We start from the raw sequence: 19,853 nt of genomic DNA, 5'->3' as shown, positions 1-19,853 counted from the left end.
ATTTCTTCTTAGCAGCTAAGAGTTTTTATGGCTGCTGCGATGTTGTCACCTCTCTGAAGAGAAGCAGCAGCCTAAAACTGAAGAAACTGAATTGCTAGCTCTAGCTTTTTCAGCTCTTTAAAAGAAAAAGAAAAGAAAAAAAAGCAGACAGCGAACATAGGCTTGATTTATATGCCTATTTCCCCATGTATTTAGATTTTCCTGTTGGCAAGAATGTGGAAACTTATGCATGCAACAGAGTTCTTTACCTTGCATTGATTGTCTGCTTTTCCTAAAAAAAAAAATCATGGCTGTCTGCAAGTTTAAAAGACACTGGGACAAGAACTTGTCGGCTCACCTGCATCATATCCTATGCCCTGGCACTACATACTATCAAGTAGGAGTCTGAACACCTGCTAGCACCCGTGCAGACTTAAATCAGAATGAAAATGAAGTGTTCTGAACACATGCCAGTCCTAACATATTCAATATGTTTGTACTGCCTGAGCACAGAATGTTAAATATGACTAGATCTGATATTTCAGTGTTGTGGGATTCTGTCCAAAACAAGAAAATTCCCAAAAGCCATTACAAATTACCCAGCTCAAAAATGCCAGCAAAATATGTGCAGCATTAAACTTTCTTATCGAAGGAAAAGCCAAAGTGCAAACCTCCACTGAAGGCCCCCAAAGGCTTAAACCACACCAACCTGCCTTGACTCACCGTGTAACAGCAGTGTTCATTAATGACGACCCTATTTGAGAAAGTCTCATTGTGGGCCTCTATGTGCAAAGTGCGGTCTCTTCTGTTCAGTGAGTTCTTCTGGATGAAGTAAACATAATCAACCCCTGCAATCTGAGAGAAGGGAAGAGGCAAAGTTAAACTGGAGTAGCAGCAGCCTTGCAGACAGCTATTCAGGCCAACCATTGTTATTCAGCTACCTTTTTCAGGAGCCGTGGTGCATCTACGTCCAGTTTACAGCGCCTTTCAATTATGTGGATGGCCTTGTCCTCGCTCTTGAATTCGTTCACAGTATCACTGCCTACAAACATGGGAATGAGGGGGCATGTAGGAAACCTTTTTTCGTAAGCCTGTGAAAGAAAGGAAGATCAAATGTCAAAGCTCCGTTACAAGGCTGATCACGACCCGTTGCATTTTCTTCAAGTTGTTAAAATAATTAAAGGATGATGATTTGTGCATTTCAAGTATCTACCAACAACAGTATGTGGCACTAGCAGGCTCGGAGTCTAATTTTTACTCCTTGTGAAAGCTCTCCAGACGACTCTCGAAAGTACTTCCCCAGAGGCTAGTAAAGACTTTCAAGGTCTGTTCCTTGCAATAATAGCTCTCCCCAAGCACAATAGCTACATTCATGTAATGACTGCAATGTGCCATTACCAGACTATACTTGTGCCTAAGAACTTAATGCCTTTTATTAAGTTACTCACACAGCAATGTCCTCAGTTCAGCTAAACAAAGAACATGGTCACAGCATCCATAAACCTTTGAATCGCCCCCAAAATGGTACTGCATTTCAAGAAAAATCCAGAAAACTCCAAAAGACAAACTCCACGGGTTGGAATCCCTTCGAATCCCTGAACACAGACTGACAAACTGTTTTGCATTCCCTATTCTCAGGGCCTCACTTGAAGCAGAGAGAACAGTTGTGTTGTGTACATGTATCCAATATTATTCTCCCATAATGCCCAATTACAGAATCAGGGCTTTCTTTCGGTTCCATTTTACTTTATTTCACAGTGGACTGTTTCATGGAGATGTCATGAGAAGAGATGGGGATTCTATGGGCTGGAAAAACAAACATGCAGCTGAAAACAACAGGGAAGGTGGCTGAATTGTTAAACTGATACCCTTTCCATCTCTCATGGCAACAATTTTAGTCAAGAGAAACATGCATTCACCCTAAAGGAATAGATCTGAGAGAGGAATAAGGAAGTAGAAGCATTACTACCGTTGCCTATAAGGGACGTAGAGTCTTAAAATGGCAGACTGGCTAGAATGGCCAGACTAGGGACCCAGCTGCAACGGCAGCGGCATGCAGGCATGATGTCCAGGGCACAGATTGATTTAGGCCTAGTTCTGACTTAGTTGGTTAAACAGTGTCCAGTTTGTACTGCTTCAGACTGCAAGTGGATGCTCCTCTGTACAAACACACAAAACTCCTGCACCTCTCTCTTCATATGCAAAGCTATAAGTCCGTGAGAAAGGTTGAAAGCCTAGCACACAAAGCCCACCCAGCTAAGACACTAGTATTCAGCTGGGAGGAGTATTCAATCGTGAGAAGCCTACCAGCCATCTGAAGTGGCATAGCCCAGACACAGGTTTACCACAACAGCAACAAACTGAAGGTCACACTCAAATGAATTCTTAAATGCAGAAGAGAAATCCTTGCTCTTGTCCACTTCTGCAAGTAAAGAATCTCTGCTGCACTGAACCACATCAGTCTCTTGATCTCTCTCAAGCACATGCCAATTTCTTCATTTTTCGTCAAAACTGGGTGGGTTTATTTACAGGGGTGGGGAACCTCCAGCCTGCATGCATTATTAGGCCCACCAGGCCTCCCCTTTGGGCCCAAGAGGCCATTTCTGACAGGACACACCCAGCTGCTCTATACTTCATGTATGATGTCAAAAACAGAGCAGGTAAAAACCTGACTTGGCTCAAAGGGGCCTATGAAGTGCTTTTCAAAGTGCTGTGTGAAATAACACTTTGAAGGGGGCTTTTGAAGACACAACAATCAACTATGGTCCATAGCTTGTGGTTTGTCTTGGGCTTAGACAAAATGTTAAACCAAACCAAGATTTAGCACAGCAGCAAAGTGGTTGCCATCTCCTCTCCTGGAACCTGCGCAGTTGCTTCTTCATGCTAGGCTGTGCTATACAGCTATAGTGCAAGTGCTGGCTGGCTGGTGCTGATGGAAATCGTAGTCCAAAACACCTGGAGGACACCAAGTTGGTGAAAGCTGGCCTAAACTGATTCAATGTCACCACAAAGCACTCAGCATTAAGGAAAGTTTTTCCGTGCAAATGAGGAACTGGTCTGATCATTCATCAAATATCAATATTTACACTCTTATCTACTGAACACAGGCATTTCATTTTTACCTGATATTAGCCATGAGCATAAAATCAACACTCTGCCCACCAGGACTGAGAAACGGTTATTTTCTATGACTTGCCCAAGTTATGTAGCTTCACGGAATTAAATAACATCGTAGAATTAAGTAACACTATGAAGTTACTTATTATGTAAAAAAACCCCTGCTAACTCAGTCCAAGCTGTCAGTTACTGAAAATGCTCAGCTTTTCTACTCCCAAATTTAACAGAGAAATTGGGAGGGGGGAGAGAATAATGGTATTCCAAGACCAAGCATAACTCTGGGCCAACTTATATAGTCAGCAGAAACAGGTGGGAATGCTTTCCTTGAGCTGTACCAGTGAAGGAGGGCAGCTGAATGTTGGAATGCTCTGCAGTGCACACATCTCATACACAAACACACATGCTGGGGGAGGGAGGGAGTGAAGCACATGCCATAGAAAAACAGCATGTGCAGAAAGTTCATTTGGTGGAGAACATTCAAATATGAAGTACACCCAAAGCCATCATAAAATTGCAGCCTTGACGCAATGCAGTCAAAAAAAAGGATTCTGCCAACTGGATAGCCTCTATTTCTATCTGCATGTTCCATGGCAGAATAGTGCAAAACTGGAGGTGTGAACTTGGTCTGAACTGATTTAATCTGACAGTTCATCAAGACTGCCAACATACGGAGTCATCTGGTTCAATGGAGATTGTGAGTTTGACTATGAGATTTGAGTTCAAATCCTTACTCTGTCATAAATTCACTTAGGAGGCTTTTGACAAATCACTGTTTCCCAAAATACAGATGAGTTGCTGAAAGTCTAATGCTGCTTCCATATCAAACCCACTTCCACGGCAATGATCTGTCTCAAGATTCTGCAGTACTTAGTATGACTATGTTGTCTTCAGCCATCTAAATACAGTGGTACCTCGGGTTAAGTACTTAATTCGTTCCAAAGGCCCGTACTTAGCCTGGAACTGTTCTTAACCTGAAGCACCACTTTAGCTAATGGGGCCTCCTGCTGCCGCTGCTGTGCAATTTCTGTTCTCATCCTGAAGCAAAGTTCTTAACCCGAGGTAATATTTCTGGGTTAGCAGAGTCTGTAACCTGAAGCGTATGTAACCTGAAGCGTATGTAACCCGAGGTACCACTGTAACTGTCTCAACTTATATAACACTCTCCAAATGCTTGATGAATCCACCCCAATGCCTTAACAAAATCCTGCATTCACATTGTGATATACCAAATGTCATGATGGCCCTGCTACACATACCATAAAAAATAGCATTTTAACAGTATTTTTCTTGCATTCAAAACACCAAGGAGGTTGTTTGTGCACCCATTTAAGTCACCTTAATTTTGGCAGGAGCTATGAGTTTCCAAATCTCGCCCAAAATAGGTAAGCTCAGACAATCAAGCACCATGATTTGGAAACAAATTCTGCTTCTGAACAGGATTACAAGAGAAATAAGCTCCCCGGCAGAATCTACTTACATAATGTATTTTGCATTATTTCCACATAGAGACTAACTGCTGCTCTTGCTTGCACTCAACATTCCTGTGAATCAGTATCTGAAGGAAGCTTATTAAATTCATTTAAATGTTGCTTTTTCTGTGCCCTTACCATTCACTCTTAAAACCCTAGGTTCTAGGATTATAGTGCTGATCACATTTTGTTCAGTGCCCCAAATGTAGCTGAAAAGCAGAATCAAATGCTATTAAAGTTTGTATTTAAAGAGGAAATAGCATCTTTTTTCAAAGCTGGCTTTGAACCTCTGAAGGTGCAAAGCACATGAATACCCCATCATACTTATGTGACTCAAAAGGAAGCAGATGGATTATTAAAAGAACAAAACTAGAGCACTACAACAAGACTGGGCAGGTAAACTAAATACATTGTAGAGCATGAGGAACTTAGGAGACCAAATGCTTTCTCTTACTCTCAGCTTAAAAGAATTGTGCATGAAGAGTAAGCACAATGTGTACGAATGACTGTAATTATAATTGTGCAAAGAATTCATTCTAGTTCATGCAGAGCTTTGAAAAATTAAAAAACAGAGTACGGGACTGGCTCCATTATTACCAAATAATGGAGGCATATAACTTGGATAAAAAACTAGGCTTCCAGGTGGAAAAATCAAAATTGGAAACAGAATTGTTGGACACTAAAGTTAAGAATTTGTCAAGAATGTATAACTTGCTGTTGAAATGGAATACTCAAGATGAAATGGTGAAATCTGCTATGATTAAATGGGCACAAGACGTTGGACATAATATTATGATGGCTGACTGGGAACAGTTATGGACCACTGGTATGAAGTTTACGGCATGTAATGCCTTAAAAGAGAATTTAATGAAAATGATTTATAGGTGGTACATAACACCAGTCAAGCTTGCAAAAATCTATCATTTGCCCGATAATAAATGTTGAAAATGTAATGAAACTGAAGGTACATTCTTTCACCTTTGGTGGACATGCCCAAGGATTAAGGCATTCTGGGAGATGATCTATAATGAAATGAAAAAGGTATTTAAATATACCTTCCTGAAGAAACCAGAGGCCTTTCTCCTGGGCATGGTCGACCAATTGGTGCCAAGGAAGGATAGAACTTTCTTTATGTACGCTACAACAGCAGCAAGAATACTTATTGCAAAGTACTGGAAGACACAAGATCTACCCACCAGGGAAGAATGGCAGATGAAGCTGATGGACTACATGGAACTGGCGGAAATGACTGGCAGAATCCGAGACCAAGGAGAAGAGTTGGTGGAAGAAGATTGGAAAAAATTTAAAGTATACTTACAGAAACACTGTAAAATTAATGAGTGTTAGAAGGATGCTGGAATGAAGCTATATGGTTTTAGTAGAAATGCAATAAAGAATTAAGTAAAAGCTGATTGATAATGGGTTAAAATGGAAAAATTCAAGGTTAAACCGTTAAGATAAATTATAGAATAAAAATTGAGAAAGATGGGAAGAATTTGCTGAAATAGTGAATTGAACTAGAATACAAAAAAAGGGAGGTGCGAGGAGGTCGATGAAACAAGTAAAGGAAAGGTAAAGATATGGAATATTGGATCTCTGTTTTAGTTTCTTTTTTGTTTTTCTTTTTTGCTGTATTGTTGTATTGCTTTTATATGTCTTTTTATTTTTTCTTCTTTTTCTCTTTTTCATTGTCATTTTTTTTTCTTTTTTCTGTAATTTTTAAACTTTTAATAAATATCATTTAAAAAAAAAGAATTCATTCTAGTTCAGAAGACTGGAGAAAGTGAGCCTAAGCTTGGATATGAAAATGGTAACATATTTTTAGCTTTCACAATTCAAAAATATATACTGAAATATGTGGTGTGCATTGTAGCTGTCTTGCAACAACCTGATGCCTCAACACAAACTTCGTAGTTTCAGGTAACTATTAATATTTTATTAGCCTGTAATTGCTCCGTGTTAGTAGTAGACATTTTGTTCAACACCAAGGATGACATCTAGATCTGGAAACATTGGCCTAATCAGTATTACTAGTTTCTACTTTGCTCTATGGCTACGCAATTTTAAGTGTGGCTAGTGCATTATTTTGGTTGATGGTGGTGTTCTAAATGCAGCTATGCTTAGAACTCTTCAGTGACAATCTGATTACAACAGACATTCTCTATTTCTTTCAAGACATTCAGCAGCTAGACTTCCCTCATATTATCTGTGCACAGTCAATGGCTGCACCATTTCATTTTCCCAGAGCGACTGGTATTCTGGGAAATGACAGAGCCCATCACCACCTGAGACAGTGGGGAAGAGCTTCCGACATCACCCTCCCCTAGCTTAAAATCTCAGCTCAACCCATGACAATGCAGAGGGTTGCTTAGCAACTATAAGATTTGAAATAAATTTTGGTTGAAAGGGTAGCTTAGCTATTTATATGCTGATCTGAACTTGCACAGCTTCAGGTCTCATTTGGGTGAATTTTAGAAGGCTTTCTAGTAACAATGTATCAGTGAAGCCCAGCATTAAAAGGTTGCCTGTCGCCTTACTGGGTTATGCTAAATCCATCACAAAATTCTAAGCGGCTGGAATGTTTTAATTAACTCGTTTCCTTGTTCTTAAGACGTCAAGTAATCATTGAAGCCTGAGCCTTTGTGGGGTGAGCAAAACTTTCTAACTCAGAATGCATGGCTCAGTGGCTGGAACATTGGTTAAGGGTCTCAGATACTGAAGCTTTGCAATTTTGTGCAAACCACCCCCACCCCTTAGATACAATTTTCCACATGCTGAGTAGGTCACACAGCAGAGCTGACTTTGGCAGCCAACCTGGAGTTCAATGAAATGGCAGTTTGAAGAAACTGCACTCACAATGAACCTGAATTTGTTCCAAGGGCATAGATCTATGCATACGGATACCACCACCTCATTCTACACACCATGTCCATTCCCCAAATAAATATTTAAGACCCAAAACGTCTTCTGGTCTCCCAGGTTCAATTAGCAGGACCTAACTCAGAGAATACTGCCACGATTCCAGACACAGCTGCTACAGTGTGGTCTACACCAGTTAAATCTCGATTAGCTCACTGCAGTAATGGAATTTCAGGAGAATCCTGCGCAACAAGGTACAGACCACCAGCATGGCAGCTGTGATCTTTTGTTCTCCAGTTATGCAATTGTTCTGCAATTATGTTTATTTCTTCCACTGCTACAGGCTACTCACAAAACTGGAATAGCAAGCTTCTCCTTCGCTCAGCAACAAAACCCTGAACTGTCTGTCAATAGCAAAGACTGTGATAAAGTGCAAATGGCAGGGGAGTTTGCGGTGTCCTCTTACTGAAAATGATGGCACATTAGGCAGGCTTATAAGAGGAATGGAGGGGTGGCGTGCTATGTTAACAGGTTCCCTTATGATGATGCTATGCCTTTCACAAATGCTACAAGACAGGAAAGTCAGGCATTTCCCCTATAAGGCAAACAGATGTCTGCAAGGAAGTCACAAGGCAATGGGGCTCCATATAAATATAGCCAAAACCCACATATAAGGATGTAACACCAGCTGCATTCACTTGCTTGGCAGCATACACATAAAACCACCACCAGTGATAATCAAATAATGAAGACTTCCTCCAGAGGTACTAACAGCAGAATATAAACACTGGAATACAGGTGGACATATGGATCAGTGTTAGAAACTAAGATATGTATGCTAGGCGCCAAATCACTCCTTAAACTGAGGTTACAGTCGCCAAAACAGAATGCCTAGTTGCCATTTTTGGGCCTGATGGTCATATTTTTCAAATGAGGAACTTACTGTGATTGATAATCAGATAAACATCTGACTAGTTCAGATGACAACCTTGAGCTAGGTTAAGAGCTTTGAGAATTTAAACAAGAAAAGTCACTTGATCCAGGGATAGTCCACTTTTTCTTAATGGTGACTGCTCTTCCTCAGGCTGCACAAAAAAAGCAATTTGGTTCCCAAAATTCATTCTGACTGTGCAGAAAAAAAATATAACTGGTAGAATTCTACAGTATGGGGAATTAGTGTGTGAAAACAGTCCAGATCCAATGATCCCCAGATGGTGGAGATGTCAAGTGCCATCCTGGCACCCAGGCATCTTCACTTGATCGAAACTGGTTGAAAGCCTGGTGCAAAATGTGCCTGGCTAATTTCGAACACTTCTATGGTGTTTTCACCTTATGTAGGGTGGTAGTCAGCTAAATTTTACTCAGAGTAGACCTAATGAAATTAATGGGCCTAACTTAGTCATAGTCAGTGATTTCAATGGATTTGCTCAGAGTAAAGCTTAGCAGAATATCGCCCATAATTTGTGATTCAGTACAGAAGTCATACCATTAACCACAGCAGTAGCCAAGGCAGTACAGGAGTCAAAATGTGATATATACACTCCAACTATCTTTGGAAAACAGTTGTGAACACTAGGCTTTGTAGGGGTAGGCTACCTAAACTCACAAGTAAAATGCAAAAATGCAGTGCCAGGAGTCAGTCTCCTTACAAAAATGTAAATTATGGTTGAGATTCAACTAACAAGCCCTGCCAGCCAAAGCTTGCATAAGGACTTCCACTAGTGCAACAAGGCTTCTCTCCACATGGCAGGTGGGAGAACAGTGTGCAGGGGAATGAGAGGACTGATTGCTCCATCAGACAAGCAGAAATGCTTGTGCTGATACAGAGATCTGCTGAGCATTGCACTACATTTAATTCCACTCTCAAAGTCTCAACACCAAAGAAGAACAGTGGAGAGTCTCTTTTGGAAAATGTTTTCCTGCTATGCCCCAACATCCTTTATAAACCCTCCTTTGACATTGCCTCTTCCTCCTTCCCCAGCTTTGGGAGTCCAACCAAACCACCCCAGGAAGTACTGACAAACAAGTTTACAATCAGCCACTCATATTAAAGACAAATTGTGACAACAGCAGCATCTGCAGTTTACAGACCATGAACTACCACCACAAAAGCACACAGGAAGAACTGCGAAGTTGACAACTAAATTCTGACAAGTTGCAGAACAGAAAGTGTATACACAAAAACAAAGGGTATTTTTCAGTACACATATTTAGAAAACACCCTCAAGAGGGAGGAAGACCTACTGGCAGAACAACTTAGGTTCTTGGAACTAAACCCAAGGCTGTTGTCACTCACATTTTCCAGCAAGTGGAGAAACACAATAAGTTTTGGAAAAGTAAGCAATTCTGTCAGGAAACTCACTCCTTGCTCTCCTATTGTGGCCCGAGCATATCTAAATTCCATGACATTTGTTCCCACAGTGTTGTGGGAGACAAGAGGCTACAAATACAATAAATGTGCCCTTTTTGATCACACAGGGTGTATGTATCACAGTATTATCGAAGCAAAAGCATAACATCAATGCCTGCTGCTGTATTAAACCACAACACATGTTCAGAAAGGCCACTACGTTAGGGTACCTTGAGAGCAATGATAGGTGGGACAAGTACAGTGGTACCTCGAGTTACAGACACTTCAGGTTACAGGCACTTCAGGTTACAGACTCCACTAACCCAGAAATAGTACCTGGGTTAAGAACTTTGCTTCAGGATAAGAACAGAAATCGTGCAGCAGAGGCGTGGCAGCAGCAGGAGGCCCCATTAGCTAAAGTGGTACCTCAGGTTAAGAACACTTTCAGCTTAAGAACGTACCTCCAGAACGAATTAAGTTCTTAACCCGAGGTACCACTGTAATTCGAGTTCTGTCCCGCATCCTTCTGCTGCTTTCCAGAAGGTCAAAATTGAGACTGAGGAGGAAGCTGACAGCCACAGCCACCTCTTGAGCTGATTGTAAGTTAGATGGCAGGCAGGAGGGATGACTGGGGGCGGAATGTGATTGGTGGGGCAGTGCCCCATTCACCCTAATGGAACAGTCTCCACTGGCCCGCAGATTCTCAGGAATCCATCCGTGCTTTTGAAACCCCTGATTTCCTATTCAAGTGCCAGAAACAGCCACAGTTTCATTTTGTGCTACATTTCTTGTTTTTTTTTTAATATATATATATATAGACTGAAATAGGGGTAGTGAATCTTCAAAACCTAAGCATCAAGACAGGTTGATGCTAACCCCCAACCATACTTTTCAGCAAATACTTTCCAGAGGGACAGACTTCGGCAAAAAGGCTAGAAGCCAATAAAACCCAATCCACAACGCAATAACCAGCCTCTCCCTTAATTCATAGGAGTATAGTACAAAAACAGAGTTAAGTTCCCCACAATTTCTTTGGCTGTTAATAGAGGAACAGAAACTCCTGCATTTTACTTAAGCTTTCTTAAGAGTTCTTTTTATGTAATCACTTACTGTAAAATAATGCTTTAAATCTGCCATTTAAATAAGTCAAATGAGGAAGAATGCCCTGAAATAAGAATAAGGAGGAGTGTAACAGATACAAAATCCAAACACACTCTAATTCTTCAAGTCACAGGATTCCAAGGCTAATTTCTAGAGACAAGGCTTTTAAAAAGTTGGCTGATTTCTATACTGCTTCCATTTTACTTTGCTGTGCCAGGAGCCATACGTGCATAAAACTTAGCATGTTTAATAGTCTTAAAAACAAAACAAAACTACACACAATATTTGTAATTTGAGAAGTCACTTTTCTCATTTTAACAGCCAACTGTAATCTTCAGGTAACTAGCGATGTGGTTCTCTGCATGTCAGCCTAACATTACACTAAAGCTGCAGTTCCACACCCACTTACATAGGAGTAAGCCACAATGAACTCAGTGGGACTTACTTCTGAGCAGCCTGTATAGGATTCTGCTGCAAATAAAGGCTGCACTCAGGAAAGCACATATGCAGCTTTAAAAGAGATGTAAATAAGGTCTCCGCTTTGCAAAGAACTTCTGTCTCACAGCTAGTCCTCTTCTCCAAACCCTCAACAATCCTGCCAAGATCAAGTGCAGCCACAAGCCTAAGCATACTAAACTCAAGAAAAGTCTCATTATTTTTCATTATGACAATCTTATAAAAGCCAAAACTACTATTAGCCAGCATTACAGAGGCAACAGACCAACAGAACTGAACTCCAAGCCAATATTTATGGTGTCTGCCAGTCAAAGACATTTGCTGATTTTTTAGCAACTCTTGACAATAAAAGCTTGCATCCATCTTCAGCATCAATAAAACTGATTAAAATCTATGTAGACCAATCCTGCTCTACTGGTTTCTGGCTAGGCCACACTTCTCCCCTACCAGAGATAAGAATCAATATAGTTAGCATTGTGAACCATGAAGTAAAGAAACTTTTTAAAGGTTTCCTAATTACATGCAACACTTTCCCTTTCTGAAATCTAATTCCACTGAAAAGGCTTTTGCTTGAAGGAAGAGAACAGCGCAAAGGAATTACCACCACCTTCTCTTTCAGTTTCCTTCTCAAAAAACATTCCTACTCCACCCTCATTGTTATCAAGCCCTGACCAACTTTGGCTGCAACTCATCAGGACAAAGATGACGTTGTTTAGTGTGTTCACTTAATCTAGAACTGTGTTGCTATACACATATTTGCAGGACTGAGCTCAGGGAGTCTAGTTTTTAAAGTAAATCACTTAGTTGCATTACAGGGGCATTTTATAAAGCACCCCTTCAGCCAAATTCTCAAGTTTTAAGTGTATCTTTTTGAAATGTATCTGCTGTTCAGAGCTCAGTAGATTATATATTCCAAGCTTGAACGAATCCATTAAACTGTTTGCACTGCTCATGCATGAAACCCATTTAAGCCAGCATTAAAAAGCTTGTTCTTGCTAGGTTTTGAAGATATTTGTAAACTTGGTTTCGTCTTCCTTTTCAACAGGCTGAACATTTTCACTGCATATATGGGGGCTTCTAGGTATGATGCACAAATTATGTTTTACACAGCTAGAGCAGAACTCTACATACTTATTATTGCATACTTATTGCAAAGATGTTTGCAATATATGGCTGGTGGGCCATGAACAAACAAAGGCTTCGAAGTGAAGCCCAAAGCTTATATTTGAAACTGCTGAGAACTCTCATGTCTCCATCCTTCATAGACAAACCTCTGCCTTAAAACAGGAAGCAGAAGTACCAAAAATACACATTATTTTGCTTTGGTGCCTAGTGATTTCTAACATCACTTTATTTTTTTGAAGGTGGTGAGTAAAGACTTCTTTACTCACCAACAACAAGTCTCACCCTAGAAGGGTTCACATTGTTTGCTGCCAGTCCATTCCCATGAGGAATTTGAGAGGCGGAAGAAGGAAGGTTGGCCATTGTGTTAAGGAGATACCATTACCAGGCTAAGATTTCTCAAGGACTTCTGAACAAGGAAGAGGATACTTAGTAGAATTTCCTAGATCTAGGATACGGTTTCCTGAACCGAACCTTGTTTAAGCCCTTGTATAAAATGAGAAATAATAGCTCCTTCAGCATGTCCACAACCATGTACTTTTATCTGCAAACTTGCTAAAAGCATCAGCAGAACTTGACTGAACACATCTCTCTCATGCGCTCATCAGCACAATTTCTGACCTTAAGATGCATGCTCAGGGTTGAGACATATTGCCAACAAAACTGAAGTTCTATTAGCATGGTTGGGTTTTGTTCTGCTTTTATAAATCTTGCGGGCTTCTCCTATGCAAGCAACTTCCTACGAACACAAAAAATGATGGCTTCAGCTTTCTTTCTCACTTAACCAAAACCTAACTTCTTTTTCACCCATATTCCCATGAGTTATCATGCTATGCTCCGTTAGGATGTTTAGAAAATAAAATATAATGGTGGTAAGATCTCTCCCCCCACCCCCCAGATCTCAACATTGCTTCAGACAAGGTGTGCATAGACAAGTCACAGGAATGCCATTACAGCTGAAGAGACTTTAAGGAGGAAAATCAGATTAAATACATGCATTAATATCATCACTTAATACTGTCTTAATGTAGGCGTTCTTCTTCCTGCTCCTATACTTGTGCTGACGTCTCTCCGAGTCATAGGTATAAACAGTGCCAACTTGAACTGATCCTCTTTACCAGTGTTTCAAATATATATTGGCCCTATAGTCAAAAGAAGTTGTTTTGCACAGCATGTCCTGGTGATCTGCTTAAAAGGCCACTGCCAACACCTTCAGGCTTGCTGTGCCTCCTACAACAAGTCTGTCGGAGTTCCTGCTAGGCTTCAGAGCAAGAGGTTTTTTAAAAGTTACAAATACATATTTCACTCCTCCCTAAAGACATTGCTTATCTCAAGACTACACTAAGAAAAGATATGTGCAACATCACAACCCCTAAACCATATGCTTCAGTGGCTTCAATTCAGACATCACATCAAACCATGGTATACCTAACCAAAGTCTGAGTGCAAACCATAGTCTGATATATTTTTAAAATACCATGGCTTTAGAGCTGCCTGACTGCTTTTGTTTTTCATCTAATCTCTAGATGCAACAGGCTCTGGAGACAGAGCAACAACCATAACTGTTGTTTATCAATTCACATATCATGCTAAAACTACAGCTAAGTTTCATTAATCATGGTTTGGTGTGGTGATGGAAATGATCCTCTGAACTTCCCAATCTAGATGAACAGACAGCAAGAAACACAGAACATACTGTTCTAATTTCCCTCAGGTATTTGTTCCAGATCACCCGCTGAAACTTTTCAACCATCATATCCTGGAGCAAATGTGAAAGGCCTGCATAAATTATTTGTAACTGGAAATTGCCTTACATAGCACCCACTTCAGAGCAAAGATACCCCATGGCACTCAGTTTTTATTAACCAATGTTACCCACCCAAGCAGTTAAGTAATTCATTAACATATTATAAACTGATACTTACAGCCATAATTAACTCAAAGGGCTTCTTATACACCCTCACGGGAGATTGGTATTTCTGCACCATGGTTGCACAGAGTTAGTACTATACAGATCTGGGAAAAGAGAACAAAAATAGTGGGAAGTAAATGCATTTATTGAAACTAATTTAAACAGTAACCATGGAGACTTTTTGCATGTTCCTTTTCATCACCAAAATTCCACATCCTGATGACATATGCAAGAAGATTTTGAGGACTGAGAACTCAAGTCAATAATTTCTACTGGTGGTGCTACTATCAGAATACGTTCACTGTTGACCACGTTTAAAAAGGCAATAGCCAAGGTCATTACCATCCTGGAACCTGAATAACTATACTAAGTCATAAATTAGTATCATTTACATGGGCTAAAATATGTGTGTTTGGGGGAGGGGTACTTAATCTACTATTTTAAGCAACATATTTCTGGCTCAATTTATAATTTCACATTCAGAGGAAGTCAGAACATCAGCAGAACACACTGCACAGTTACTGATACAGACCAGGAACAGGCATTACATCATCAACCACAGGAAGTACAAAGCAATATTTGTACTACACATGTGTTTTCAGCCATGGCATTTCAAGGTTGTGGTCCTCATGGTTTTACATAAGCTTGAATACACTAATAAATGCATTTGAAATAATCAGTAGTCAAAAGGCAACTAAGAATGCAATCCTACACCCACGTATTTCCAATCACGTCTACAAGGCTCCCTGTATTATACTTGCACGTGCCAGTTCCTTCACATAATGGCACCTGGACCTTGGGAGGTACCAATTCTATATCTTTACTTAACTCCAAGAAGCTGAAAGTCAGAAAAGGATTTGTTCATCTAATCTCAATGGTGTAGGTTATGTTACTTGACAAGTGGCAAATACAAAACCTTATAACAGGTTTCTATGCTATGTGCTGCTATATTCAAGTAAGTTCCTCTGAAAAGGAAATGGGGGGGGGGGTACCTTCCAAAAATCCAGTATGTTCTCATACTAAAACTAGCAGATCTACAGTATTTTTCGCCCCATAGGACGCACTTTTTCCCCTCCAAAAATGAAGGGGAAATGTGTGTGCGTCCTATGGGGCGAATGCAGGCTTTCGCTGAAGCCTGGAGAGCGAGAGGCATCGGTGTGCACCGACCCCTCTCGCTCTCCAGGCTTCAGGAAGCTATCCGCAAGCCTTGCAAGCCCGGTGGGAGTTCCCGCGGGCTCACAAGGCTTGCGGGCAGCAGCCTGCAGCCCCGGCGAGTGTCCGCAAGCCTTGCGCGCCCGGCAGGAGGTCCCACCGAGCGCGCGAGGCTTGGGGTGGCAGCCTGTCGCCCGAAGCACGGGGAGCCCTCCGGAGGGCTCCCCGTGCTTCGGGCAAGTGTCTGCAAGCCTCGCGCGCCCGGCGGGAGGTCCCGCTGAGCGCGCGAGGCTTGGGGCGGCAGCCTGCAGCCCGAAGCACGCGGAGCCCTCCGGAGGGTGCCCCGTGCTTCGGGCAGGTGTGCACAAGGCTTGGGGCGGCAGCCGTGACGGGGGGGGGGAATAATTTTTTTTTATTCATTTCCCCCCCAAAAAAACGAGGTGCGTCCTATGGGCTGGTGCGCCCTATAGGACGAAAAATACGGTATATAATGTAAACAATATATCCACAGACTCAACTACTTTAACTGGAAAATGTAGCAGGCAACTTCTTTTTAAAAATGGGACAAGGTATATTGAATATAATGGGGAAACTAGGAATAAGATTTTATTCTTACTTTATTTATTGATTTTTCCCATTAAAGTGGCTCTGAACAACATCTGTTTTTAGCAAAAAGAAGTCATAGAAAGTATGGAAATTATTCTGTATACCTAGAATAAGATTTTTGAATTAATATCTAAGAGTGACACATTGTCAAACTGTAAATAAAAAACTGACTATTTTGAAATCTGAATGCAACATGGGCTAATTATTAAAATTTAGCTCAGCCTTTCCACAAGACTCAGGGCTGGTCCCAATCATTTTAATACACAGGAAATATTTTAAAGTGACAAAAAGAACAAATAATGAATATTTCATTCTTATAAACACAATAAAGATTGTAAGTAGTAAAATAAATATCTTCCAGGCATACATTTTGTATATGTTTAGTTAATTTACTTCTGCACAAGCACACAGAAGCTGATGAAAAATGCAATGCTCTACAGATACTGTGATTAATTGCCACTAGGGCACTTAGTAGGAACGCCCTTAAGGAATTAATGGGACTGAATACTACTGCCTGGTGTGTACTGCTTAACAATCAAGACTTCTTATGCACACACACACAATAATGTACACAAATCTTGTGTACACAGCTAACATAAATGGATGTTAGGAGGCCATTCTATTTATCATTTATTATTTGTCCTGCACCCATCTGACTGGGTTGTTCCAGCCAGTCTGGGTGGCTAGGACCAGTTTCTACAGCTACAGAAAAAAGTCTACAAATGGCTGCTTCTCCAAATTAGCTTCAGAATGCCAATGGAAGTTAACAGTCTCTTCCAAGATTCCAACAATAATTCTGTAAGCAGCTAAAGGGAAGAATGTTGGAAGAAGATCAACTCCCTGCAACACAGTGATTGGCTTGTCAGAAAGCCATCAAACCATTATTCTGAGGAAGCTAGAAAGACAAGATCTACATGAAAAGAAAAGTTTGGTCACAGGATTTTTGACACATCTAAGCATAAAAACCCAATCCAAATAATGATAAAGTACAGGCTTGAAACAGTTTTCTTTCCTCTTTCTCACCACACTTGCAAGCCTGCAAAGCAGTCAAAAGCAGAAACAGAAAAAGTCACCAAGTGTGACTAAGTTTGGGGTCTATTTATTCTGAATTCATCTACCACAGACTCATAAAATTAAGTGACTTTAGTAAATTTAATAACCTCCTGTGCACTGTAGCCCCTTTCCAGCAACTGAAGTTGAAAAGGCAGGTTTTAATGAGACAAATAACTTTCCCTAAATTTAAAAAAGAGGGCAACGGGTTTAAGAACCACAGAAGAGAATCAGTGAGGAGGGAGGAAACTTCCCAAAGATTTGGCCATTATCTATCTGACATATTTGGAGGTAGGGCAGTTTTAGGAGCCAGTTAGGGAACAACTACCTAACTTCAGAATAGGCAAGCAGAAGAATAGCATAGGGAACAGAAAGCCACAGTGGGGGAGTATGGTGGAGGCTGGATGAGAAAGAAAGAAGTATTCTGGGGCAAAGCAAAGGGCACTCAAGTAAACAAAGCCTGAGTCCGGGGTTAATAAACTGAGAAGAAAATTAAAAGAGAGGAGGGAACAGCTGAGAGCTGCCAAGGGACAAAGGGGAGAGCCAAGGCTTTTAAGGACAAGCGTGGGGAGAGATCAATGGGAAAGAAGCCAGAGAAAGACAGCAATGGCACATGCGGGAAAGCTGGAAGAGGGAATGTGAATGTGAATGTGAATATGGGGAAGAGGTACAGTCTGGGTACCAGAAAGTGGTGGGTGGAAGGGAAGAGGCAGGCAAATAGAGGAAAGGATTGCGGAGGTAAAAGGTACGATGCACTGAGAATGCTGAGAGTCAGGTAGAAGTGGGAAGCCGGGAACAGGGAAATTAATAATAAAAATAATATCCCGCCCATCTGGCTGGGTTGCACCAGCTACTTTGGGGCAGAGAGATGGGGGGGGGGAATAATCCTCAAAAGAGGCATAAGCCAGAGGAAGAGCGGGAAGTCGGGGTGACCGAGGAGAAGGGGGGGAAAGGAGCTGAGGAAGAGGGGCGACCCCGAGATATAAGGCGAGCCAGGTGTGGGGCGACTGGGGGGGGGGGGGCTAGGCCGAGGAAAGCAGCTGAGAGTAGGCGAGGGAAGAATGACCGAGAGGAGAAGTCGGCGGAGGAGGAAGAGGATGGGACATGGCCAGAGGTGAAGAAGAAGAGAGAAAAGGAGGCGCAGGGGGAGAGCGTATTCGTGGACGGGGGGGGGGGTAGCCGGGGGAGAGGAGCACTGAGGGGGGAGTCAAAGGGAACCGGGGGGGGGAGAAGGTGCTTGAAAGGGGATCGGGGAGGCGGCTAGTGGGGGTGAAGGGGGCCTCCTCAGGGAGGGAGGGAGGGGGCGGGGTGGGGAGAGCAGCCCGAGGAAGGCGCCGCTGTGTGGGGCAGCGGCGAGGGAAGCAGCCGAGCGGATGAAGAGGACCGGAGGGAGGGAGAAGCCGAGCGACCGGGGACCCACCTTCTTCTTCTTCTATCGCCAAGGCCGGCTGGTCTCTTGTCTCATGTCGGCTCCCTGCTCGGCTCCCTCCTTCGGGTGTTGCTGCCCCCGCCGGTTCCGGAGGGGGGAAGAGGAGGAGGAGGGAGGGGGGAACAGAGAGCGGAGACGGCCCGGCTCGTTGTTAGCCAGTGACGGAGCAGAGGAGGGGCCCGGCTGCCTTCCAACCCGTGCGCCTGCGCACTGTGAGGAGGCGAGGGGACGCTCCACCCCGCCCCTGCACCTCCGTCTGCGCATGCTCCCAAGAGGCGACAGCTCGCGCAGGCTGTGTGGAACGCTCAGAGCGAAGGCGCGCAGCTGTTTTTGCGCAGCAAGTGGGGTCGTTTCTGCCGTGTTGCTGTGGCAGCTGATTGCTATAGAGAACGCCGCTGAATGGGCGCAATCGATCGAGCATGGCTTTCGTCCACCGGCAGAACACACGGAACATGGTGCAAAAATCGCACTTTTATCTGAATACCGTGCATCCTCCGAACCACAACTGGGATTGTTTCGGTTATAATATCCCCCCCTCCCTTTTTTTGTGCTGGCTCTGTACTCCGATCTGTTGGTATTGTTATTTTTCCCCACTCCTTCTGTATATTCATTCATAACTGAAAATCAGTAAAACTCAAAGCAAAGGTACAGGTAAAGGTACCGCTGACCATTAGGTCCAGAGAGAACGCCACTACACTTTCTGGAGCCGGCTCACTCATAAGGCAGGCTGAAGTAGCTGCCGCCAATGTCAAAAAACCCCTCCCACCTGGTGGGGGGCAGGGGGCAGCACTTAAAGAACATAAAACATCGTAATTATGTGTGACACAACATCACACACAAAAAAACTCTTGTGTTCATTTGTACTGCATATACAACATACCAATCTGTTACTTTTAATTCATTTTAATGTGGCACAGTACGGTACAATAATATGCCGTGCATAGTGTTATGGGTGGGGGACTGAGCTGGATGATCTCTTTGGGTGCCTTTCAATTTGGGGGTTCTGTTAGCGTTAAACAGGTTGGACAAGTTTCTCTTGGCAGGTGTTATTTGTTACAGAAACTGAAGACGGGTTGCTCTTAATTACTCTCTGTATCAGTGGCCAGCAAAGATTTCAATGATCTGCCTCACCCCTGCCGCATATGCGTGTGTAAGTAATAGACCTGGAAAACTGAGTGGATGCAGTGAATTTTGGGTGCCTACACTCGACCTGCATATTTTCAAATAAACACCAATATTACAAAAGATCAG

At 42.3% G+C, this 19,853-nt stretch overlaps 1 protein-coding gene across 1 annotated transcript in view; it reads right to left on the bottom strand.

Moving 5' to 3' along the window:
* SEC14L1 (SEC14 like lipid binding 1) overlaps window positions 1-18,826 on the bottom strand; it is a 37,532-nt gene extending 18,706 nt beyond the window's left edge. Inside the window, exons 1-4 of the mRNA XM_080993753.1 lie at window positions 18,594-18,826; window positions 14,379-14,469; window positions 921-1,070; window positions 703-834 (exon numbers count right to left, since the gene is read on the bottom strand). Coding sequence (XP_080849879.1) covers window positions 703-834; window positions 921-1,070; window positions 14,379-14,441 — 345 coding nt within the window. The 5' untranslated portion in view covers window positions 14,442-14,469; window positions 18,594-18,826. The remainder of the gene's footprint in view (window positions 1-702; window positions 835-920; window positions 1,071-14,378; window positions 14,470-18,593) is intronic.
* Window positions 18,827-19,853: the final 1,027 nt, after the last annotated feature.

This window comes from Podarcis pityusensis (assembly GCF_964106645.2).
Source record: "Podarcis pityusensis genome assembly, chromosome: 2".
Taxonomy (NCBI): Eukaryota; Metazoa; Chordata; class Lepidosauria; order Squamata; family Lacertidae; genus Podarcis; species Podarcis pityusensis.
The sequence above is the reverse complement of the archived record's forward strand: the minus strand, read 5'-3'. Positions and strand labels throughout refer to the sequence as shown.